Genomic DNA, 15,533 nt, shown 5'->3' on the forward strand with positions numbered 1-15,533 from the left:
AATCCGGGTTGGGGCATAACATTTTGGAGTAATTTTGCGAAAAACCTAAATTGTGTAATATTTTATATTAAACCTCTATTGTTCTAGACATATTTTTGGTTATTTTTATGGATAGTTTATGGTTAAATTTATGCGCCATTCTCATCGCCATTAATCGTTGTTGAGCCTGGCGGTCTTCGGATAAGTAACGCCCATCGAATACAGCATCATCCCACCCAGTTCACGGCTCCCATAAACCGCATCAAGCACACCAATAACAGCATCCTTGTTATCTACCGCAGCCTAACCTGTCCAGTATATGTATCGGCTGCCGCTCAACCAGCGATTCTACCTCGTCACAAATACCAACATTGGACCGCCATATGATCTCAGCGTGATCGTTGATTGTGCAGTTTCTCAGCTTGATTCGCCTGATCAGTGATGATGAACTCTACCTTGTGGACGTCACCAGAAATATCCATGGCCAAGCCATCATTCTCACCTTTCGCTCTAAATCTCCGCCAAATCCACGCTCCTCGGCTTAGTGCTCGCCGCCGAGCCCAATGTCCCCGAAAGTCTAGTCAGTAATTGCATAGTACCCACGTCACGTCATGATCGCTACAGGGCCTGTTGACCGCGGCCATTTTATAGTAAATAATTTGTATAATACGTTGCTCCCCACACCATGCCTTTCTCAGGCAGGCACTTGTTCGTTCGTCGAAGCACGTATTCCAGTGCCAAGTCATCCAATGAACGATCATCTCGCCTTTTGCGCATGCCCCTTCATCGCCGCGCTGCGGAACCTATACCTCATCTTGGGTCAAACATCACCAGCGCTCATCACATAATATACACATGCTGCTCGCTGTATGGTGACCAAGCCAATGGCCTTCCCTCGAATGCCCGCATCAAGAAGGCCCAGCCTTGCTACTAGATCCGGGAACATCGTATCGAATGTTCCACCAGGGCCGACTTTCGATGGGACTGCGCACTGATCTGCAACCGCCTCTTTTGGTCCTTCACGGCCGTCCGCCAGCGTTGATGAACTATTTGTAATTCAAGTCCCGGTCACGTGCTGTCGCCGATTTAGCTTGCTCACTGACCCCAACGATGAACACACGAACTTTTAAGTTTTTCTCGCCCCTTTAGCTAGAGGACCCTCTAACACCCATGATACGAAGAATGTTTGTACGCCCAGCTAATTTTGCGACGATACCCCTTCAGGTCGTCTATATTGTCACGAAGCTGGGGCTATCGCGTTAACGACGTGGCATGTTCAGCACCGCACTCTATCCCATTCCCAGATAGCCCGATATCACCTCCTTTGAGAGCCTTGATCATCGGTTCCATTCTTCCATCATACCCCCTTCGCGCGAATATGGTGGCACTGTCTGTCGAGCTCTGCGACCCTGGATGATTGATCATGAACCACGCATGCTCTACGCGAGATCCGAAATCTTCATGCTCCACAAAACAGATCCGATAACGTTGATTTCAAATCAATGCCCCTCTCACGAGATCGTGATCAAGCGCTAGTTGTACGAGAAAGTAATATACCGCAAGATAAAGTAAGTTCGTCTGGTCATTGGCTAAGGTCACAAATGTGGCATGCGAGAGTCAGCAGACTCGCTGAGAGCCACCGTGATACTTACAGCGAGTCCGCTGACTCTCAGGAATGTGACATGGTGACGTCGACATGTCGTGCTCGCTTCTCACTATCTGTATCTGACGGACAGACGTAATCTGCGCCTGCTTTTCGCCTCTTGCATAAACTCTCGGTTTAACCCTAAATTACACGATGGAATCAAGCTTCCAGCAAACTCATGTTCAGCAAAGTAGAGGATCCGTGACAAACAACAACGCTGTTAACGGCTTCACCGGCTCTGTGGGAAACACCCCATTGGTGAGGAGATCCATCCGCGAAGACAGTGAATCGCCTCTCTAACAGCGACTCTACATGCTCAGATCTATCTTAAGACACTCTCAGAGCAGACAGGATGCAAAATATACGGGAAGGCTGAATTCCAAAACCCCGGAGGCAGCGTCAAAGACCGTGCTGCTGTCAGCATAATTCGGGATGCGGAGGAGAAGGGTCGGTGAGTGGGCATAATTGTGCTTTATGCCGCATTAAGTGTTGAGAATGAATCTAGCATAAAACCCGGTGGAACTGTTGTTGAGGGTACTGCAGGCAACACTGGTATTGGCCTTGCCCATGTTTGTAGAGCTAGGGGCTACAAATGTGTGATATTCATGCCTAACACTCAGGTAAAGACGAACACCTGGCTAGTATCCTCTTCGCTAACGCTTTAGTACTCAGAGCCAAGAGAAGATTGACCTTCTCCGAATGCTCGGTGCTGAAGTGTACCCAGTGCCCGCAGTACCCTACGAGAATCCGTTGAACTATAATCACCAGGCGAAGGAATACGCCGACACGCTCGAGAATGCCATTTGGACAGACCAATTCGACAACACTGCCAATGCGTATGCCCATTATATCTCTACTGGGCCTGAAATATGGGAACAGACGAAGGGTGAGATCGACGGCTTCGTTTGCGCAACTGGCACTGGTGGCACTCTGGCTGGAGTTGGCAAGTATCTGAAGGAAAGGAGCAACGGCAGGACGCAAATATGGCTCGCCGATCCGCCTGGCAGTGTCCTATACGAATACGTCACTTCTGGTGGAAATCTCATCGAGCGTTCTGGAAGTTCCGTCACAGAAGGTTATAGTTTTCCTGCCTATCATTGTGATCGTGATGGATGAGCGTTCCCTTTTATATTCATACAGGGGTTGGTCAGGGCCGTGTCACAAGTAATTTGGGTACTTTTGTCAATGACCTCACGGGAGCATTGCACATACCGGACGAGAAGGCGATATCCATGTTATATCAGCTTCTTGATACCGAAGGCTTGTACGTAGGTGCTTCCTCGGCGCTGAATGTCGTTGCAGCTGTAGAGCTTGCACGAAAGTTAGGGAAGGGTAAGGACACTAATCAACTACATCTCAATGCTCAAGCCAAAACTCAATTTTGTCTACCAGGCTCTAAAGTTGTGACAATATTGTGCGATGGCGCCTACCGATACCAGAGCCGTTTATTTTCGAAGAAATGGCTAGAATCGAATGGGCTAGGGCATGCCATACCAGAAAGCCTAAGGAAGTACGCAATTCTAGATTGATTCAGTTTATAGTTTACACATCAGCGGAATATTATTGATTATACTTCAACGTGGTGGCGGCCGTCCGAGCCAAAATTAAGCTATCGTTGTTCAACTCTGATTCATTGATGAACACTGGACAGTCGATCATCCCCTTCGCATTGGCTTGAAATCCTTGATACCTGTAGCTAGGTATGTCATAATGTTTTGAACCTAGATAATTAGCTATAGTAGAATTCAACCTGCATGCGGCAGTGCACGGCCGGCCATAAGCGATTCGGACGTGATGAGTCACGTGAACAAATATGACTCGGATAAGTCGTTGCTTTGGCTGCTCCCGGGGTCGAGTTCTTGAAAGTTGAGAACGCTTCATGCTCCACCGTGACTAGTGCTGTTGTTTTCGGCTATGGAGAAAGCATCACACTTGTCCGTGATAGTAGACCTATCGCCAACGCAATGGCACCTCTCTGCACAAGCATCAAACCAGTATCCACTCTCCATCGAGACGTTCCTCTCGCAGCTCCTCGCATTTCTGAACGCGCATATCGCGTCTAAGCATGAGAACTCACTTGTAGTGTTTGGCGCACTTCCCGGGAAGAGGTGAGAGATGTCCTCAGGAGTGAGCAGTTTATAAACTACTGACGAACAGTGTGATGCTTTATTCATCGACGGAGCTGCTCACGGATGACGTGCCCTCTTTGGATGCTAATTCGTATCTGCCTTTCAAGCTTGTGGACTCAGTAGTCGTACAGAGGATCATGAATGAGTTCGATGCTATTGGAAAGCTTGAGGAGGAACGTGAGTGACGGCCATTTGGCCTCCCTTGTGTCATCTCATTTGCATCACAGCTCCATGTGCATTGGTAGGCGCTGTGACGAAGGCCCTATGCTGTGAGTGAATGGAAACACGTCACTTCCAGCGACCTAACTCACAGACAGACATCAACCGTATCACCCATCCCTCATCTTCGGCGGCCGGTGTCGCAGAGGACCCGTCGATCGCCCACGACCCTCGCATTTTAATCCTATCAGTCTCCCCTGACTTGTCTTCTTCATACATCCCGATTATGAACGCTATATTCTCCGCTCAAAAACTGGCATGTCTCACTCCCTTCAGCAGCATACCATTTGGCTGACTAGTATGGAGCAGAAGGTGACAATAGACGTGTGCAAGGTTTATGGGCCCGACACAGTATTCTTGCAGCAAGCAGCCCACCTGACGAATGGGTCGTACATCTACCTCGAACGCAGAGACGCATTTCTGCAATACCTGATTGTAATTTTATATCGTAGCCTGCCATATCATGTTGCTAATCAAATATCGTTATCGCAGATGTCCTTCCTGTCACCACCATCCATCCGCAAGATTCTGGCTGTACCAAAGCAAGACAAGATTGACTTCCGCGCTGCATGCTTCTGCCACAAGAACATTGTAGACGTCGGTTTTGTCTGTTCCGTCTGTTTATCTAGTGCGTATTATATTTACTGTTTTATGACCGAATTCTAAGGAGCCTGCGATCTTGCAGTTTTCTGTCAACCACTCCCAGTGTGCTCTACGTGCCGGTTAGTTACTTCGTTCCCTAACTACCCACTTTAGCCCTGACGGACACACAGAACAAAGTTTCCCATCAATACACTCAAGCGACTCAATGCTGCTCGCCCTACCATCACTCCTGTAAATTCACGCACGGGGCTTCCGCTGGCCAACTTGAATAATTCAGCAACGCCTCGTCCAAGTCCTACCCCACCGAATGGGATGTCTAGTCTCCGATGACGATGGGGTGTAACCGGTAACCCTCGGATCATGGCGCACCGCGTGAAGTGTTATCTACATAGATGAAGACAGTGTCCATTGACACAATTACTACCCCCCGCATGAAGGCTGCATGAGGTTACCGGTGAATGGGCAGTGCAGTTATGTACACCGACAGCTTGTCTGCATCTACGGTGGAGCCAGTCGACGCTGGCCGACGCAAAATGGACACCTGCATGTTATCATAATCAGTAACCCAAACATTTTTGTATTAGCTTTGCGAGTACCTTTGGTGAGGGTTGGGTGGTGCTTGCGTACGCGACCGCCATACTTTCTGTAGTGAACGCGCACCATAACCTTGCTGTGCAATAAATATGTCCCTAATGAATAAATAAGATGGTATGGAGATGACTTACGCACTGCTTCAACTTCATCGTCGCCATTTTCTTTTGTCAACAGCAAAACTCCTGCGTTTGGCATCCGATCCCCTCGTTGACGCAATGGTTCTATGACGACCACCCAAACCTATTGAGCACAAAAATATGAATAGCTGCAGTATGCCACCTTACCAGCAAATTGCTGATTCAGTATTCGAAGCAACAAGTGGTGTGTATCAAGTTCGCTGTCGTCTGAATGCGGTGACTGTAGCGCTTCGCCCAACACACGGGCCAGTCCGCCTCGCATTATGTGCTCCCCTGCTCCAGAGATGCTGCAAGCCATCCCAGAACGTTCGTTAAGGGATTGCTGCGCCCAGCACCCGGTTCCAAAAGTAGCTGCCTGCCCAGGTCACTCAGTTTGTCTTGAAGATTATCTCTCGGCTGGTTGTCTGTGCTTACTTCACCAATACGACCTGAGTATTTGAGCAGCAACCCACCACTACACCATTCGTGACTTTTCATCTAAAAGCTTTTCTGAGGACACACCTTGAAACACCAGCAGCGAGATTGCCTTCGTCATCCCAGGCCACCGCGCCAACTGTGTCTTGCATGGCATCATGAGGCAAGCTCTCTTGATTACCGTGACCATCAGCAGGGTGATCCAGTCGCGATTTCCATTTTTGCCACTCTTGTGTCGCTCGTGGTGATATCATTTCATTTGGAGCAACGGTCCGGATACCTTGCGACGATGCAAACGAGTGTGCACCGGACGCGACAAGAGTCCTCGCAAGGACTCAGTACTCTCATTCCACAACAGTGGCACCTTCACTCACATGGGGCGGATGCGCCCAAGAGAGTCGGGTTCTCTGGAGTGCCTCAACACTGCCGATGCCAGTTTTATTGGATTTTTTACTCCTACCTTTCCGATGTCAACCAGCAAGATAAGTCGTCACGAAGATCGCCAAACCTGGTACGGCACCAACGCTGCCGAAATCTCCTGACAAGCCGTCCATGACAGCTGCATCACATTCGACATTGCCGTCCACGGTCAGATTGGAACCATATCCTGATAAAAGGTTGGAGAAGATCGGAAATACAGTGAATGTGATTGAGATTCAGGTACTAATTACCACGACGTGCCGTACCTGCGTTGAGGTATTCATCATCCTCAAGAACGGATATGGCTCGCTCTACAACAGAAAGGGCAGAGGAGTTGTCTGATGGTGATCCCCGCAAAGCTCGAGCACAAGCACTAGCGTAGTTACGATGAGTTCGACATAATCATATAGTGGAGATTTCTGGCATTACCGTTTCAAAGCACTCTTGACACTTTGTTCTGACACAACCCCATGATATCCTGCTCCTCCGTGCACTGCGACATATACGCGGCGTTCGTTCGTCGGCGCCTGCATCACTGCACGATTGTAAGTGTTTACATAAATTTAAAGGCCGCATAGTATCGTATATCTGTGTTCTGCGTGTCACGACAGCGCATGACATTGTCACATCGTGCATACGCGTGGCACTCCATCATGTTCCTGCACTACACGCCTGCTTCTCAGTCCCGTCGGTTGATGTTGATATACCACACTAGGGGGTCTAGTAGGGGCCCTTGAGACTGGCCCATGGATACCTTCAGGTGATTGCCAATTGGACAAGTGAAATTGGACACAAGTTTCATCACGATCCGTGAGATAGTGCCAGTGTTGACACAGTTTATTCTGCCAGCCGTCCTAGGAATAAACTGTCTGTCCACAAACTACGCCGGAGTGTGAAAAGACATGCATATATGGCAGGCGGGCGCCGCCTGACATATGAGACTGGTGCCGGTGAACTGCCTTGCTAGACGAAGAAGCTGATCAGCACTTACTGGACCAAAAGCAACAGCTACGTGACAGAGCACGACTATCGTCAAGAGTGCAGTGGAAGACAGTCGGCACTGCGTACATAACGTCCACTATCAGGTCTCTGCCACTGCCACCATACAACCAGACCAGTAGTAGGATATTACATATTGTGAATGGCAGGTTACCCTCCGTGCAACGATCAAAGCTTTACTTGGAGCGCATAGCATGATATAAGATGGAAGCCCTACCGGGAAGGAGCGTGTGTAAACTTGGATGGGCCGACTTTGAATTCAAGTAGGCTCGTGAGGAACGACGTCTTCCTTCTATCAGCGGTCTGCCTACTAGTACAGACCGCTAGCTCGGAGAAGGCTCTCGACTACTTATCTTTTGACAATTTGCAAGCTCTTAAGCTCCTCGACGAACGTGTTCCGAACCAGTGTCGTGCTCAGCGGCCGTACAACAACTATATACCGACGTTGCCGGATGTCCTTCCCTCAACTTATTGGATACAGTGTGCTTACCCTTACAGTATGGAAGCTCCTTCAGAGATGGGCTTCCAGAAAGGCAAACACCATAAATGTTGCAGGCCCAGAAAAAGAGCACTGGTGGAAAGGTTGGCTGGCCGTCAGTCCCACATATTGAATGCTCACGTTCATCGTTGCAGGCAACTTGGAGTCAATGTTCGTGGACGGTTTTCAGCGCTGCTTAGAGGTCGCCGCAGATTATGGTGGAGCTGTTAAGATCCATGCATTGTTTGGAGTGAGTGGTATATGCATTATCCTGCATAAGACATGATTATTGATGTGAGGCCCCCAGGAAGAATGGCTATATGTATCAGACCCACGCGCGCTCCATCATATCCTTGTCAAGGAGCCGCATATCTTTGAGGAAAGTGACAGCTTTATATCGTAAGCGTCAAGTATTGCTCGAAGGTTCTTCATTGACACTCCTCGAGTTGCAATAAGCTCATCTTCGGAGATGGTCTTATTTCGACGCTAGGTAAATACTGCTGGTAATCATCGTAGATTTTTTGTCACCGCTGCACAGGGGAACAACACCGAAAGCAGCGTAAGATGCTCAGTCCAGTATTCTCGACATCCAATATGCGGGAGCTCCTGCCCATCATTCAAACCGTTTCCTATGAGCTGAAATCCATCCTCGTGTCAAATCTTCCTACCCACAGTGAGCTTTATCATACACGCCGTTATTCATAAATTCATCATTGTCATGCACAGACTCTGTAGAACTCGACGTCTTACCTTGGCTCTCTCGCAGTTCATTGGATTGTGTTTGCGAGGGCGTGCTGGGCTATCATTCAGCTGCGCTAGACATACGAAATGAGGACGAGTACACAGATGCTCTACGAATGATAGGGTGCGTACGCTAGTCCGCTGGTGAAATCATCCCTTAACATGGTCTGTCTCACAGTCCATCCATCACTAAAACATTGTTGTTTCGACCCCTTGTTCCGATAGTTACGCGCATTTTCTCTCTTTACTGGCGCAAAAAGATAGTAGACTGGCTCACGATAAGTTGGTTGCCGACGCAAGCCATGCGAGATTTTAGAGAGCTACGTCGCATAATCGAAATCATGGACTCAGGCAGTAGAGCCATCTTGCAGGAGAAAAAGGCCGCGCTGGAATCACCCTCCGCTATCCTATCACAAACCCATGACACGCCAGGAGGAACAAGGGCAAAAGATATGATGTCTATCATGCGTACGTAATTACTAGCCAAGGAGTATCTATGCTCACGTAGGACACGTACAGTCAGGGCAAATGCCTCATCTTCTGAGCCAGACAGACTAAGTGATACCGAGCTTCTTGGACAGATGAAGTCAGTCCTGGTTGCTTCCCTGCTGCGGAAACTAATTTCTCGATCAAACAGCGTCATGATCTTTGCTGGTCTCGAGACAACGACGGCAGCAGTGGCTCGTGCACTGTACATGCTTGCCAAGCACCCTCATATCCAGGAACAACTGAGAGCGGAGATTTGTGATGCCATGGCTGAAGTCCCTGACGTCCATTCGCACGCCAAAGATGAAAGCGAATCTACCAGACTGTCATACGATGCATTGACGAATCTTCCTTTACTGGATGCAGTTGTTCGAGAGACGTTTAGGCTTTATCCGTCGCTGCCTGTTCTCAGTCGAAAGTTAGTTTATTGACAAAGGACGGCGCCTGCTGACTCTTCCGAAGAACTACAGAAGCAACATCATTCCCATTGCAATTCCCGGTTCGGTCTGCATATGGCGAAGAGATCAATACAGTCCCTGTGGCCAAAAAACAAAAACTGATCATATCCATCATTGCTGCGAATCACAATCAAGCTATCTGGGGCGAAGATGCGTCAGAATGGAAACCCAGTAGATGGCTTGACTCTTCTCAAGGTTACATTTTGTGCATGCCACGAGACATGGTTATTCATCAAGATTCTTTTAGGGGATGAAAACGCAGTGAGATATCCGGGCGTTTATTCGTCTATGTGTGTCACACGCAATTGTTTTGTCATATACGTCTCACTAAACGACCTTCAGGATGACCTTCCTTGCAGGCAATCGCTCTTGCATGTATGATGTCAATTTTTCTGATCCTGAATATGTTCTCACTTCACACTGACCTCACAGAGGCTTCAAGTTTGCCGAAATGGAAATAAGTGAGATATATGACTTGTCAGTAATTGGATCCTCACACTGAAGAACTTGCGTTCCAGAGGACGTATTGGCGACTCTTCTGCCAGACATCCGTTTTGCCCTCCCGTCAGCACCGGACAACAACGGGAATGTGAAGGAGATATACTGGAAAATGGGTGGCTTCCACATACCAGTAGTCAAGGCGCCTGCAGGAGATGGTCAAACTCCTCAATTGCCTTTGAGCATGCAGCTCATTCGAGAATGATTTTATTGCCAACCGATCGATCATTTGAATAGTTGGTCTCATGAGTGATTTGGACATAATGGCTCAGAGCATCGCAGTTTTGGGTGGTATAACTTAAGAGGAGACCACGTGAGGTTAAGGGGCATGGGAGTATTATGATGATCGGTCGTTTGATCGCTCATTGCCACGTTTATTCCATGACCTCTGCGGTATCATTTATACCTGGGTTCGGCACTGTGCTTGACAGTTCCGAGACGAGCATGTATGAGTCTCACAGACATACACATCGTAGATAGATTACATGGTGCAAACATATATTGTATATATTATATCAGCTCATCCAACGTCATATCTCCTGGTATGTGTTCCAGAACGGTTGCATCTGACGCAACACAAGGCGGGATGGAGGTCGCTACCACGATGTTCATGCTCTGGCTCGTGAGAGGCAGTCGTGTAACACGGGTTAAATTCGTCCGAGGCTTGCTGTCTTCCGGTACCACGACGGACTTGTACATCATGACTTCATGCTGTAAATCTTCGTTCGCTGCAGACATGGCATCCCGGTCGCGGGTGCACATGAGTAGTTTCTGATAGCTATGAGTTCAAGGGAGATCCGAGGCGATGAAAATGCTTACCTGCTTGACCTCGGAGAGCTCCCGACGAATCCTATCCACGTATAAAATCCTCTGAGCGGGATTGTTATGGCCAAGAATTTCAGCATTAAATTTGCTGATATTATCGGCTTCTTCCTCTGCGAGGTTGTTTCTCGCCACTAGTGCTTCAGTTTCATCCACCAGATTATAGTATGCCTCCTGGAAGCGTGACAAATCTGCCAACTCTGCCTGCAACCTGTGCAGGTTTTCTAGGTCAGTTATCTGTGGTTCATGTAAAGGCGGCGGGAGACCCACTGCTCGATATCGGCATTGAGAGCGCCCTCGGCTGTTTTACTCATGTGAAGCGCAGCAGACAGCTTCTGGGAAATATCGCGTTCCTTTTGTAAAGCTTGTTTGTGACTTGCTGCTGTGTCCCGTATAACATTCTCGAATTCTTCCACTCGGTGCTGCAACATATGTTGTTCTTCACGACATTCCGTCAAAGAAGTTTGGGCATCAGCCAGCGCGTGCTGTCCAGTAGTGATCTCAACCTGTGCTTTCGTGAGCTCGACCTGTAGAACATCCCGTTCGGCCGAGTTACGAGCAAGTTGATCGATGAGTACACGGTCAATTTTGTGCTGCTTCGCGAGAATTCCTTCAAGAAGAGAACACTCTGAAAGTAGCTCGTCATTGTAGGAGTGATAGAAGTCGGATATAGTCCCAGTGCACGCCAGAGCACTTTCCTGGACCGCGGTGGTTTCTCTAGATGTATCTCTTTCGCTCTGGTGGATGTCTCCCTCCAGACAATGGAATTCATGAAGCTCAGTGCAATGGGAGCAGCCTTCGAGGGCAGCTCGGTACTCCTGCAAGGTTTGTGAATGGAAAGTTGCCTCTTCATGAATGTCGTGCAATTCTTGACGCAAGAGCGCATTTTCTTCCTGGGTGTGGCGGATAAGGTTTGCGAGTTCAACGACTTGGCCTTCCGAGTTTGCCAGCTTTCGTTCCAATCGGAATGAACGTAATTGAATTGAAGTATGGTCCTTCACGAGTGTGGCGTGGTTAGATGCAGCAACGGTTGTCGTAGCCAAGCGGCCATACTCCTCCGCGACGCGAGAAAGGACGGAACGGTATTGGTCCAGTCGGGCTGCAAAATCGATATCTTGGTTCTCGGCTTGCCCTCGCAGAGATGTGAGCTCTCGGCATGCATCTTGGGAGTCCTTGTTAGCCGCGTCAAGCTTTTCTTGGATGATCTTCATCATGTCGCGTGATTTCCGAGCTTCATCATCCGCCTTTCCTTTCACCTCGCTGACGCAGCTTTCCAACGATTCCTTCTTCTTCTTCTCTGCAGATACAGCCTTTTCTAATTCTGCGATCTTTCTGTCACGTTCCCGTACTTCGTCTTTCCTCCTTGCCTCGAGACTCTGTAGTGCTTTCTTCGCCTCGCTGCTCTCCCCCTGTTTACTGGCGAGCTGTGTGCGCTCATGTTCTGACATGCGAAGTTTGACACGTAGCTCCTTCAGCTCGCTTTGGTCGGTGATATTGCTCTTCTTGTACTCCTGTATTCGTGATTCAAGCAGCTCGTTATGTTTCTTGAGTTTGTCCAATCTCTCCCCTTGCTCCAAGTGAGTCTTTGAAAGACGGGCGACTTCAAATTTATAGCGCTCAATTTCGGTTTGGTGCTGTAACACAGTGCTTGAGGTCCAGACTGCGGAAAGCAATCAAAATACCCTCTTACCGTTTTCTTACCATCAGCGTGTACTTTTTCCAACTCTTCTATTTTCTTCAATAATATCGCATACCGATCGTCGCTTGCATGTTTAGCGGCGGATAATTTGAGTGCAGCTTTCGGCGCAGAATTGTACGTCCCTGGTCCTGTAAATAAATTAAACGTTGTGCTGTTACAAAATCGTCGAGCTTACCTGGGACATCGGACACCTTTTCCTTTGAGAAACGATCAGTTTTCTCCAGAAATGCACCTCGTTTGTAGGGATCTTATCGTAGCATTGATGTTGAATGAATGATACAAACGTGTTAATTATGCTACGTACCTTCTGGGATGGTGTTTGGCCCCGGAACGTCGGAAACTGCAAGAGTTGAAATCATGAGCTGAGTGCTGGCTCAAGAACCGACCTAAGGCAACGCACTTTTCTCTGGCGCAAAACGTGAACCTTTTGGAAATGACATATGTCGTCGACTTGATGATACGCCTGCTAATAGCTGAGTCAGTTGGGTATGTCACGGTGAACACAGTTCAGTTCAATGTAGTCAAACATGGATCAACAAACGCGTCGCGGGTCCACGCTCACGTGATGAAAAGCAGTCGCGTCCCACATGAACTTGAAAGAGACCTTAGTCGTCATTTTTGCCATCCCGCTCCTTTCGCATGTATGCTCAACGCCATCATTTTCAATATTACAACCACGGCTACAACACTAATGGTTCCGACTATAAAAGTAATATCTGATGTGTGCATTCTCGGTCCTGCCTCTTTTATACACCTCGCACTGGCACTTAAGTCTCACCGTCGTGCATCAGCGCCTTTTTTGCTGTGATGCAATGTGCGTGACAATCAATAATTGCTATCCAGCCCCTCCACCCATATTACTATTACCCAATTTCATTATAATATACTACAGTAAATGCAATGAAATCAATTGTCCATCTCATTCGTGCCGCATCCACACTCTGACACCACGCCTGATGTAATGAGCCTCTGAATGAACGGACCCAGACAACCATATAAGTTGAAAATCAAATTGAACCACTGTTGGAAGGCGGTGGGCGCGCTTAGCCAGCATGAATCGTGAAAGCACAAAGTCAATGTCAGCAGAGGCCAGAGGCCAACTGCAGGCAGGGCACTGGTGGAAAGTCGTCGATAGAACATTGCGCGATCGACGACAGTCAATGCGGCGCGCTGATAGAATGATGGCTTGAATTTTACTATGCAATTATGTATTTGTTTGATTTGACGCTTTGTCCAATAGTGATTTTTGACGACAAGAATTGCTGGAAACGACCGACGTTGTAGTACGAATGGGTCCAAGACTGGAAATCACAGCCTAGAACTAGACGTCAGTATGACATTCTAGAGACCATCACAGGACAACGCACCATGAAGTTAAACTCGCGAGGCCAAGCAGTCGCAGCTTACCGTTCTCTTGTATACTTTTTCCTAAAATACTATACACCATCACACATACAGATAGCCATCCAAAACCCCGCGAACGTCTCTCACGCCGCCAAGGTCCGCAAGGAAAGGACAAAGATCAATGAGCTCCGTGTCATGTGGGTCATTGAACCAAGATGAAACAGGGACCGCGTTCTTGGGGTGGAAAATATATGATGCCGGAGAGTTGTCCAGAATAATGGTACCTGCGAGCGGACGACCTAACTGGGAGAGATCCTAGATAGGGTAAGCCAACAATGAAACATACAGGAAAGATGCGTCTGTTACCTTGACATAGTCCCCATTGTGGTTATAGCAACTTTCTCTGAATAGCCGATGCGACACAGCTTGATGAACGTCCAGCTTGTCTAGAACAGGGTCCGCAAACTGCAATGATAAAAATCAGTGACGACGCTAAGGTACATGGAAGAACGCTTCCTCAGACCTTGCTCACGCTGGCGGTGAAAACCACCACCTCGTAAATTTCGCCCATCTTCTTCAGGAAGTCGTCCACACCCGGGCGCTTGATGACGTTCACATCGTGCCAAAGACACTCGATCTCCACTGGTACGATATAATCTGCGTGTTGAAGAGACTAAAAACCCAAAGGAATGTGTCAGAAACAACACCAAATCTAGTAGCGGAATACTTACCCCAAAGCTGCTATGAACAAGAGTCTCGTCGAGGTCAAGAACGAGACATTTGCGCCCCTTGTGTCGGGAAGATATTGGGGGTAAAAGCGGTTGTGGTTCGCCATCCTGATGGTTAAACATTATCAGCTATAGTCTATAAAAAATGATATGAGGCTCACGGGCCCTATAGGGATTCCCGTACCTCCATTCAGGATAAGAGCATCTCCGTCATCCTCTGTTGGTTCTACTTCCATTTCAAGTTCTTCCGTTTCTCCATAGCCCTCTCCAAGTTCTGTGAAGTTATCTTCAGAATCTGTCACTCCGTGTTATTGGGTACCCCTAGATGGTGTGTGTGAAGCATCACCATGAGAAGATTGTGAAGGCGAGAAGATAGTATCTAGCCCGGTCGATCCTGGAGGTTGGACTGCTCCGCTGGTCATTCCCTCTGTTTCAGATATTGGAAGGAGGGCCTTGGTTGGCAAAGGGGGAACAATAAAATCTTCTATGTTGTTGGTTTGCGTAGAGGGAGGGGACGTTTCGATTGCCACTGGTGGTTCCGTCTCCTTGATTTCACCCTGCTCTTCGCCGGAGATACTGACGTCGACCGTGGGCGAGGCTGAGACACTGGCCGGTTCAGTCGTCTTCTCTCGCATGACATCATAAGTATCGATGTCAATCGCATGCGCGTGATCGCTGATGGCAACGCATGACATGAGCTTGCAGACAAGTTTCCGAGTCATAAATGGATTCCTTCATGCACTTGTTCTCGTCACTGGATTGATTGGTAGAACAAGCAATCTGATCAATGATTATAGGCTTGGATGCACTGGCAAGACTCAGCTGTTGAAAGCAAGAGACAGGAGTGTACAGGACAAGCCATAATGTAGGGCCCGGGGCCGGCCGCGTATCGGGCCGGCAGTCGACTACTATTCGGCCTCTTCGACCGTATTCAGTTCCTTCAACAACCTGGGAGGTCGTCCTTATCATTAATGCCATAGTATTTTACCCAGTATTGTCAGATGCGCATTCCAGCGTAGATGACACCAAATTGGCACTATGTCCTCCAGTCTATTTTTCCAGAGCGGCCTTACCAGCAGATAATCAAGGCATTCCACCGGTTGACAACGAGTGTTGGGGCGAACTTTCTGGTACAGGTGA

At 48.3% G+C, this 15,533-nt stretch overlaps 6 protein-coding genes across 6 annotated transcripts; 3 read left to right on the top strand and 3 right to left on the bottom strand.

The window, feature by feature from the left end:
- Positions 1 to 1,777: 1,777 nt before the first annotated feature.
- DEU56DRAFT_729095 (pyridoxal phosphate-dependent enzyme beta subunit) lies at positions 1,778 to 3,153 on the top strand (the record flags this gene model as incomplete). The annotated part of the gene is made up of 6 exons (XM_041348078.1): positions 1,778 to 1,882; positions 1,945 to 2,075; positions 2,130 to 2,244; positions 2,297 to 2,699; positions 2,765 to 2,956; positions 3,017 to 3,153. 6 exons carry the CDS (start codon positions 1,778 to 1,780, stop codon positions 3,151 to 3,153), a joined length of 1,083 nt encoding a protein of 360 aa, XP_041212765.1.
- Positions 3,154 to 3,445: 292 nt separating this feature from the next.
- DEU56DRAFT_780636 (transcription factor Tfb4) lies at positions 3,446 to 5,324 on the top strand. Its single transcript, XM_041351974.1, has 8 exons — positions 3,446 to 3,732; positions 3,782 to 3,930; positions 3,981 to 4,022; positions 4,071 to 4,228; positions 4,282 to 4,407; positions 4,465 to 4,600; positions 4,658 to 4,694; positions 4,746 to 5,324. The coding sequence occupies exons 1-8, from the start codon at positions 3,539 to 3,541 to the stop codon at positions 4,903 to 4,905; spliced, it is 1,002 nt and encodes a 333-aa protein (XP_041212766.1). The 5' UTR covers positions 3,446 to 3,538; the 3' UTR covers positions 4,906 to 5,324.
- Positions 4,831 to 6,735, bottom strand: DEU56DRAFT_34772 (nucleophile aminohydrolase). Its single transcript, XM_041345789.1, has 10 exons — positions 6,570 to 6,735; positions 6,407 to 6,513; positions 6,229 to 6,327; positions 6,095 to 6,176; positions 5,808 to 6,044; positions 5,721 to 5,760; positions 5,454 to 5,661; positions 5,301 to 5,390; positions 5,172 to 5,245; positions 4,831 to 5,116 (listed from the first exon to the last, which is right to left on the bottom strand). The coding sequence occupies exons 1-10, from the start codon at positions 6,671 to 6,673 to the stop codon at positions 5,024 to 5,026; spliced, it is 1,134 nt and encodes a 377-aa protein (XP_041212767.1). The 5' UTR covers positions 6,674 to 6,735; the 3' UTR covers positions 4,831 to 5,023.
- A 648-nt stretch (positions 6,736 to 7,383) lies between these two features.
- Positions 7,384 to 10,286, top strand: DEU56DRAFT_780654 (cytochrome P450). Its single transcript, XM_041351975.1, has 14 exons — positions 7,384 to 7,721; positions 7,773 to 7,867; positions 7,925 to 8,016; positions 8,064 to 8,107; positions 8,156 to 8,290; positions 8,344 to 8,482; positions 8,537 to 8,826; positions 8,878 to 8,944; positions 8,996 to 9,262; positions 9,307 to 9,497; positions 9,550 to 9,592; positions 9,645 to 9,677; positions 9,735 to 9,763; positions 9,821 to 10,286. Exons 1-14 carry the CDS (start codon positions 7,592 to 7,594, stop codon positions 10,003 to 10,005), a joined length of 1,740 nt encoding a protein of 579 aa, XP_041212768.1. The 5' UTR covers positions 7,384 to 7,591; the 3' UTR covers positions 10,006 to 10,286.
- On the bottom strand, positions 10,187 to 12,825 carry DEU56DRAFT_34762 (uncharacterized protein). Its single transcript, XM_041345787.1, has 7 exons — positions 12,722 to 12,825; positions 12,626 to 12,661; positions 12,497 to 12,568; positions 12,313 to 12,449; positions 10,893 to 12,256; positions 10,620 to 10,833; positions 10,187 to 10,571 (listed from the first exon to the last, which is right to left on the bottom strand). The coding sequence occupies exons 1-7, from the start codon at positions 12,759 to 12,761 to the stop codon at positions 10,311 to 10,313; spliced, it is 2,124 nt and encodes a 707-aa protein (XP_041212769.1). The 5' UTR covers positions 12,762 to 12,825; the 3' UTR covers positions 10,187 to 10,310.
- Positions 12,826 to 13,588: 763 nt separating this feature from the next.
- Positions 13,589 to 15,262, bottom strand: DEU56DRAFT_34983 (NIF-domain-containing protein). Its single transcript, XM_041345794.1, has 7 exons — positions 14,740 to 15,262; positions 14,555 to 14,688; positions 14,397 to 14,501; positions 14,189 to 14,338; positions 14,032 to 14,130; positions 13,689 to 13,980; positions 13,589 to 13,636 (listed from the first exon to the last, which is right to left on the bottom strand). The coding sequence occupies exons 1-6, from the start codon at positions 15,113 to 15,115 to the stop codon at positions 13,768 to 13,770; spliced, it is 1,077 nt and encodes a 358-aa protein (XP_041212770.1). The 5' UTR covers positions 15,116 to 15,262; the 3' UTR covers positions 13,589 to 13,636; positions 13,689 to 13,767.
- Positions 15,263 to 15,533: the final 271 nt, after the last annotated feature.

This window comes from Suillus clintonianus (genome assembly GCF_016758775.1).
Source record: "Suillus clintonianus strain FC179 chromosome Unknown DEU56scaffold_10, whole genome shotgun sequence".
NCBI lineage: Eukaryota > Fungi > Basidiomycota > Agaricomycetes > Boletales > Suillaceae > Suillus > Suillus clintonianus.

Coding starts and splice junctions, on each gene's coding strand:
- DEU56DRAFT_34772 (XM_041345789.1), bottom strand. CDS start 6,673: ATGCAGGCGCCGACGAACGAACGCCGCGTATATGTCGCAGTGCACGGA. Junction 6,328..6,406: donor TGATGAATACCTCAACGCAG/GTACGGCACGTC, acceptor ACCTTTTATCAG/GATATGGTTCCAATCTGACC. Junction 5,246..5,300: donor CGATGAAGTTGAAGCAGTGC/GTAAGTCATCTC, acceptor TTTATTGCACAG/CAAGGTTATGGTGCGCGTTC.
- DEU56DRAFT_34762 (XM_041345787.1), bottom strand. CDS start 12,761: ATGTCATTTCCAAAAGGTTCACGTTTTGCGCCAGAGAAAA. Junction 12,569..12,625: donor GCCAAACACCATCCCAGAAG/GTACGTAGCATA, acceptor TGCTACGATAAG/ATCCCTACAAACGAGGTGCA. Junction 12,450..12,496: donor AAAGGTGTCCGATGTCCCAG/GTAAGCTCGACG, acceptor ATTTATTTACAG/GACCAGGGACGTACAATTCT.
- DEU56DRAFT_780654 (XM_041351975.1), top strand. CDS start 7,592: ATGTCCTTCCCTCAACTTATTGGATACAGTGTGCTTACCCTTACAGTA. Junction 8,827..8,877: donor AGATATGATGTCTATCATGC/GTACGTAATTAC, acceptor GGACACGTACAG/TCAGGGCAAATGCCTCATCT. Junction 9,263..9,306: donor CTGCCTGTTCTCAGTCGAAA/GTTAGTTTATTG, acceptor ACTCTTCCGAAG/AACTACAGAAGCAACATCAT.
- DEU56DRAFT_34983 (XM_041345794.1), bottom strand. CDS start 15,115: ATGACTCGGAAACTTGTCTGCAAGCTCATGTCATGCGTTGCCATCAGC. Junction 14,339..14,396: donor TTGTTCATAGCAGCTTTGGG/GTAAGTATTCCG, acceptor TTGGGTTTTTAG/TCTCTTCAACACGCAGATTA. Junction 13,981..14,031: donor ACAATGGGGACTATGTCAAG/GTAACAGACGCA, acceptor TACCCTATCTAG/GATCTCTCCCAGTTAGGTCG.
- DEU56DRAFT_780636 (XM_041351974.1), top strand. CDS start 3,539: ATGGAGAAAGCATCACACTTGTCCGTGATAGTAGACCTATCGCCAACG. Junction 3,733..3,781: donor GGCGCACTTCCCGGGAAGAG/GTGAGAGATGTC, acceptor ACTGACGAACAG/TGTGATGCTTTATTCATCGA. Junction 4,229..4,281: donor TATTCTCCGCTCAAAAACTG/GCATGTCTCACT, acceptor AGTATGGAGCAG/AAGGTGACAATAGACGTGTG.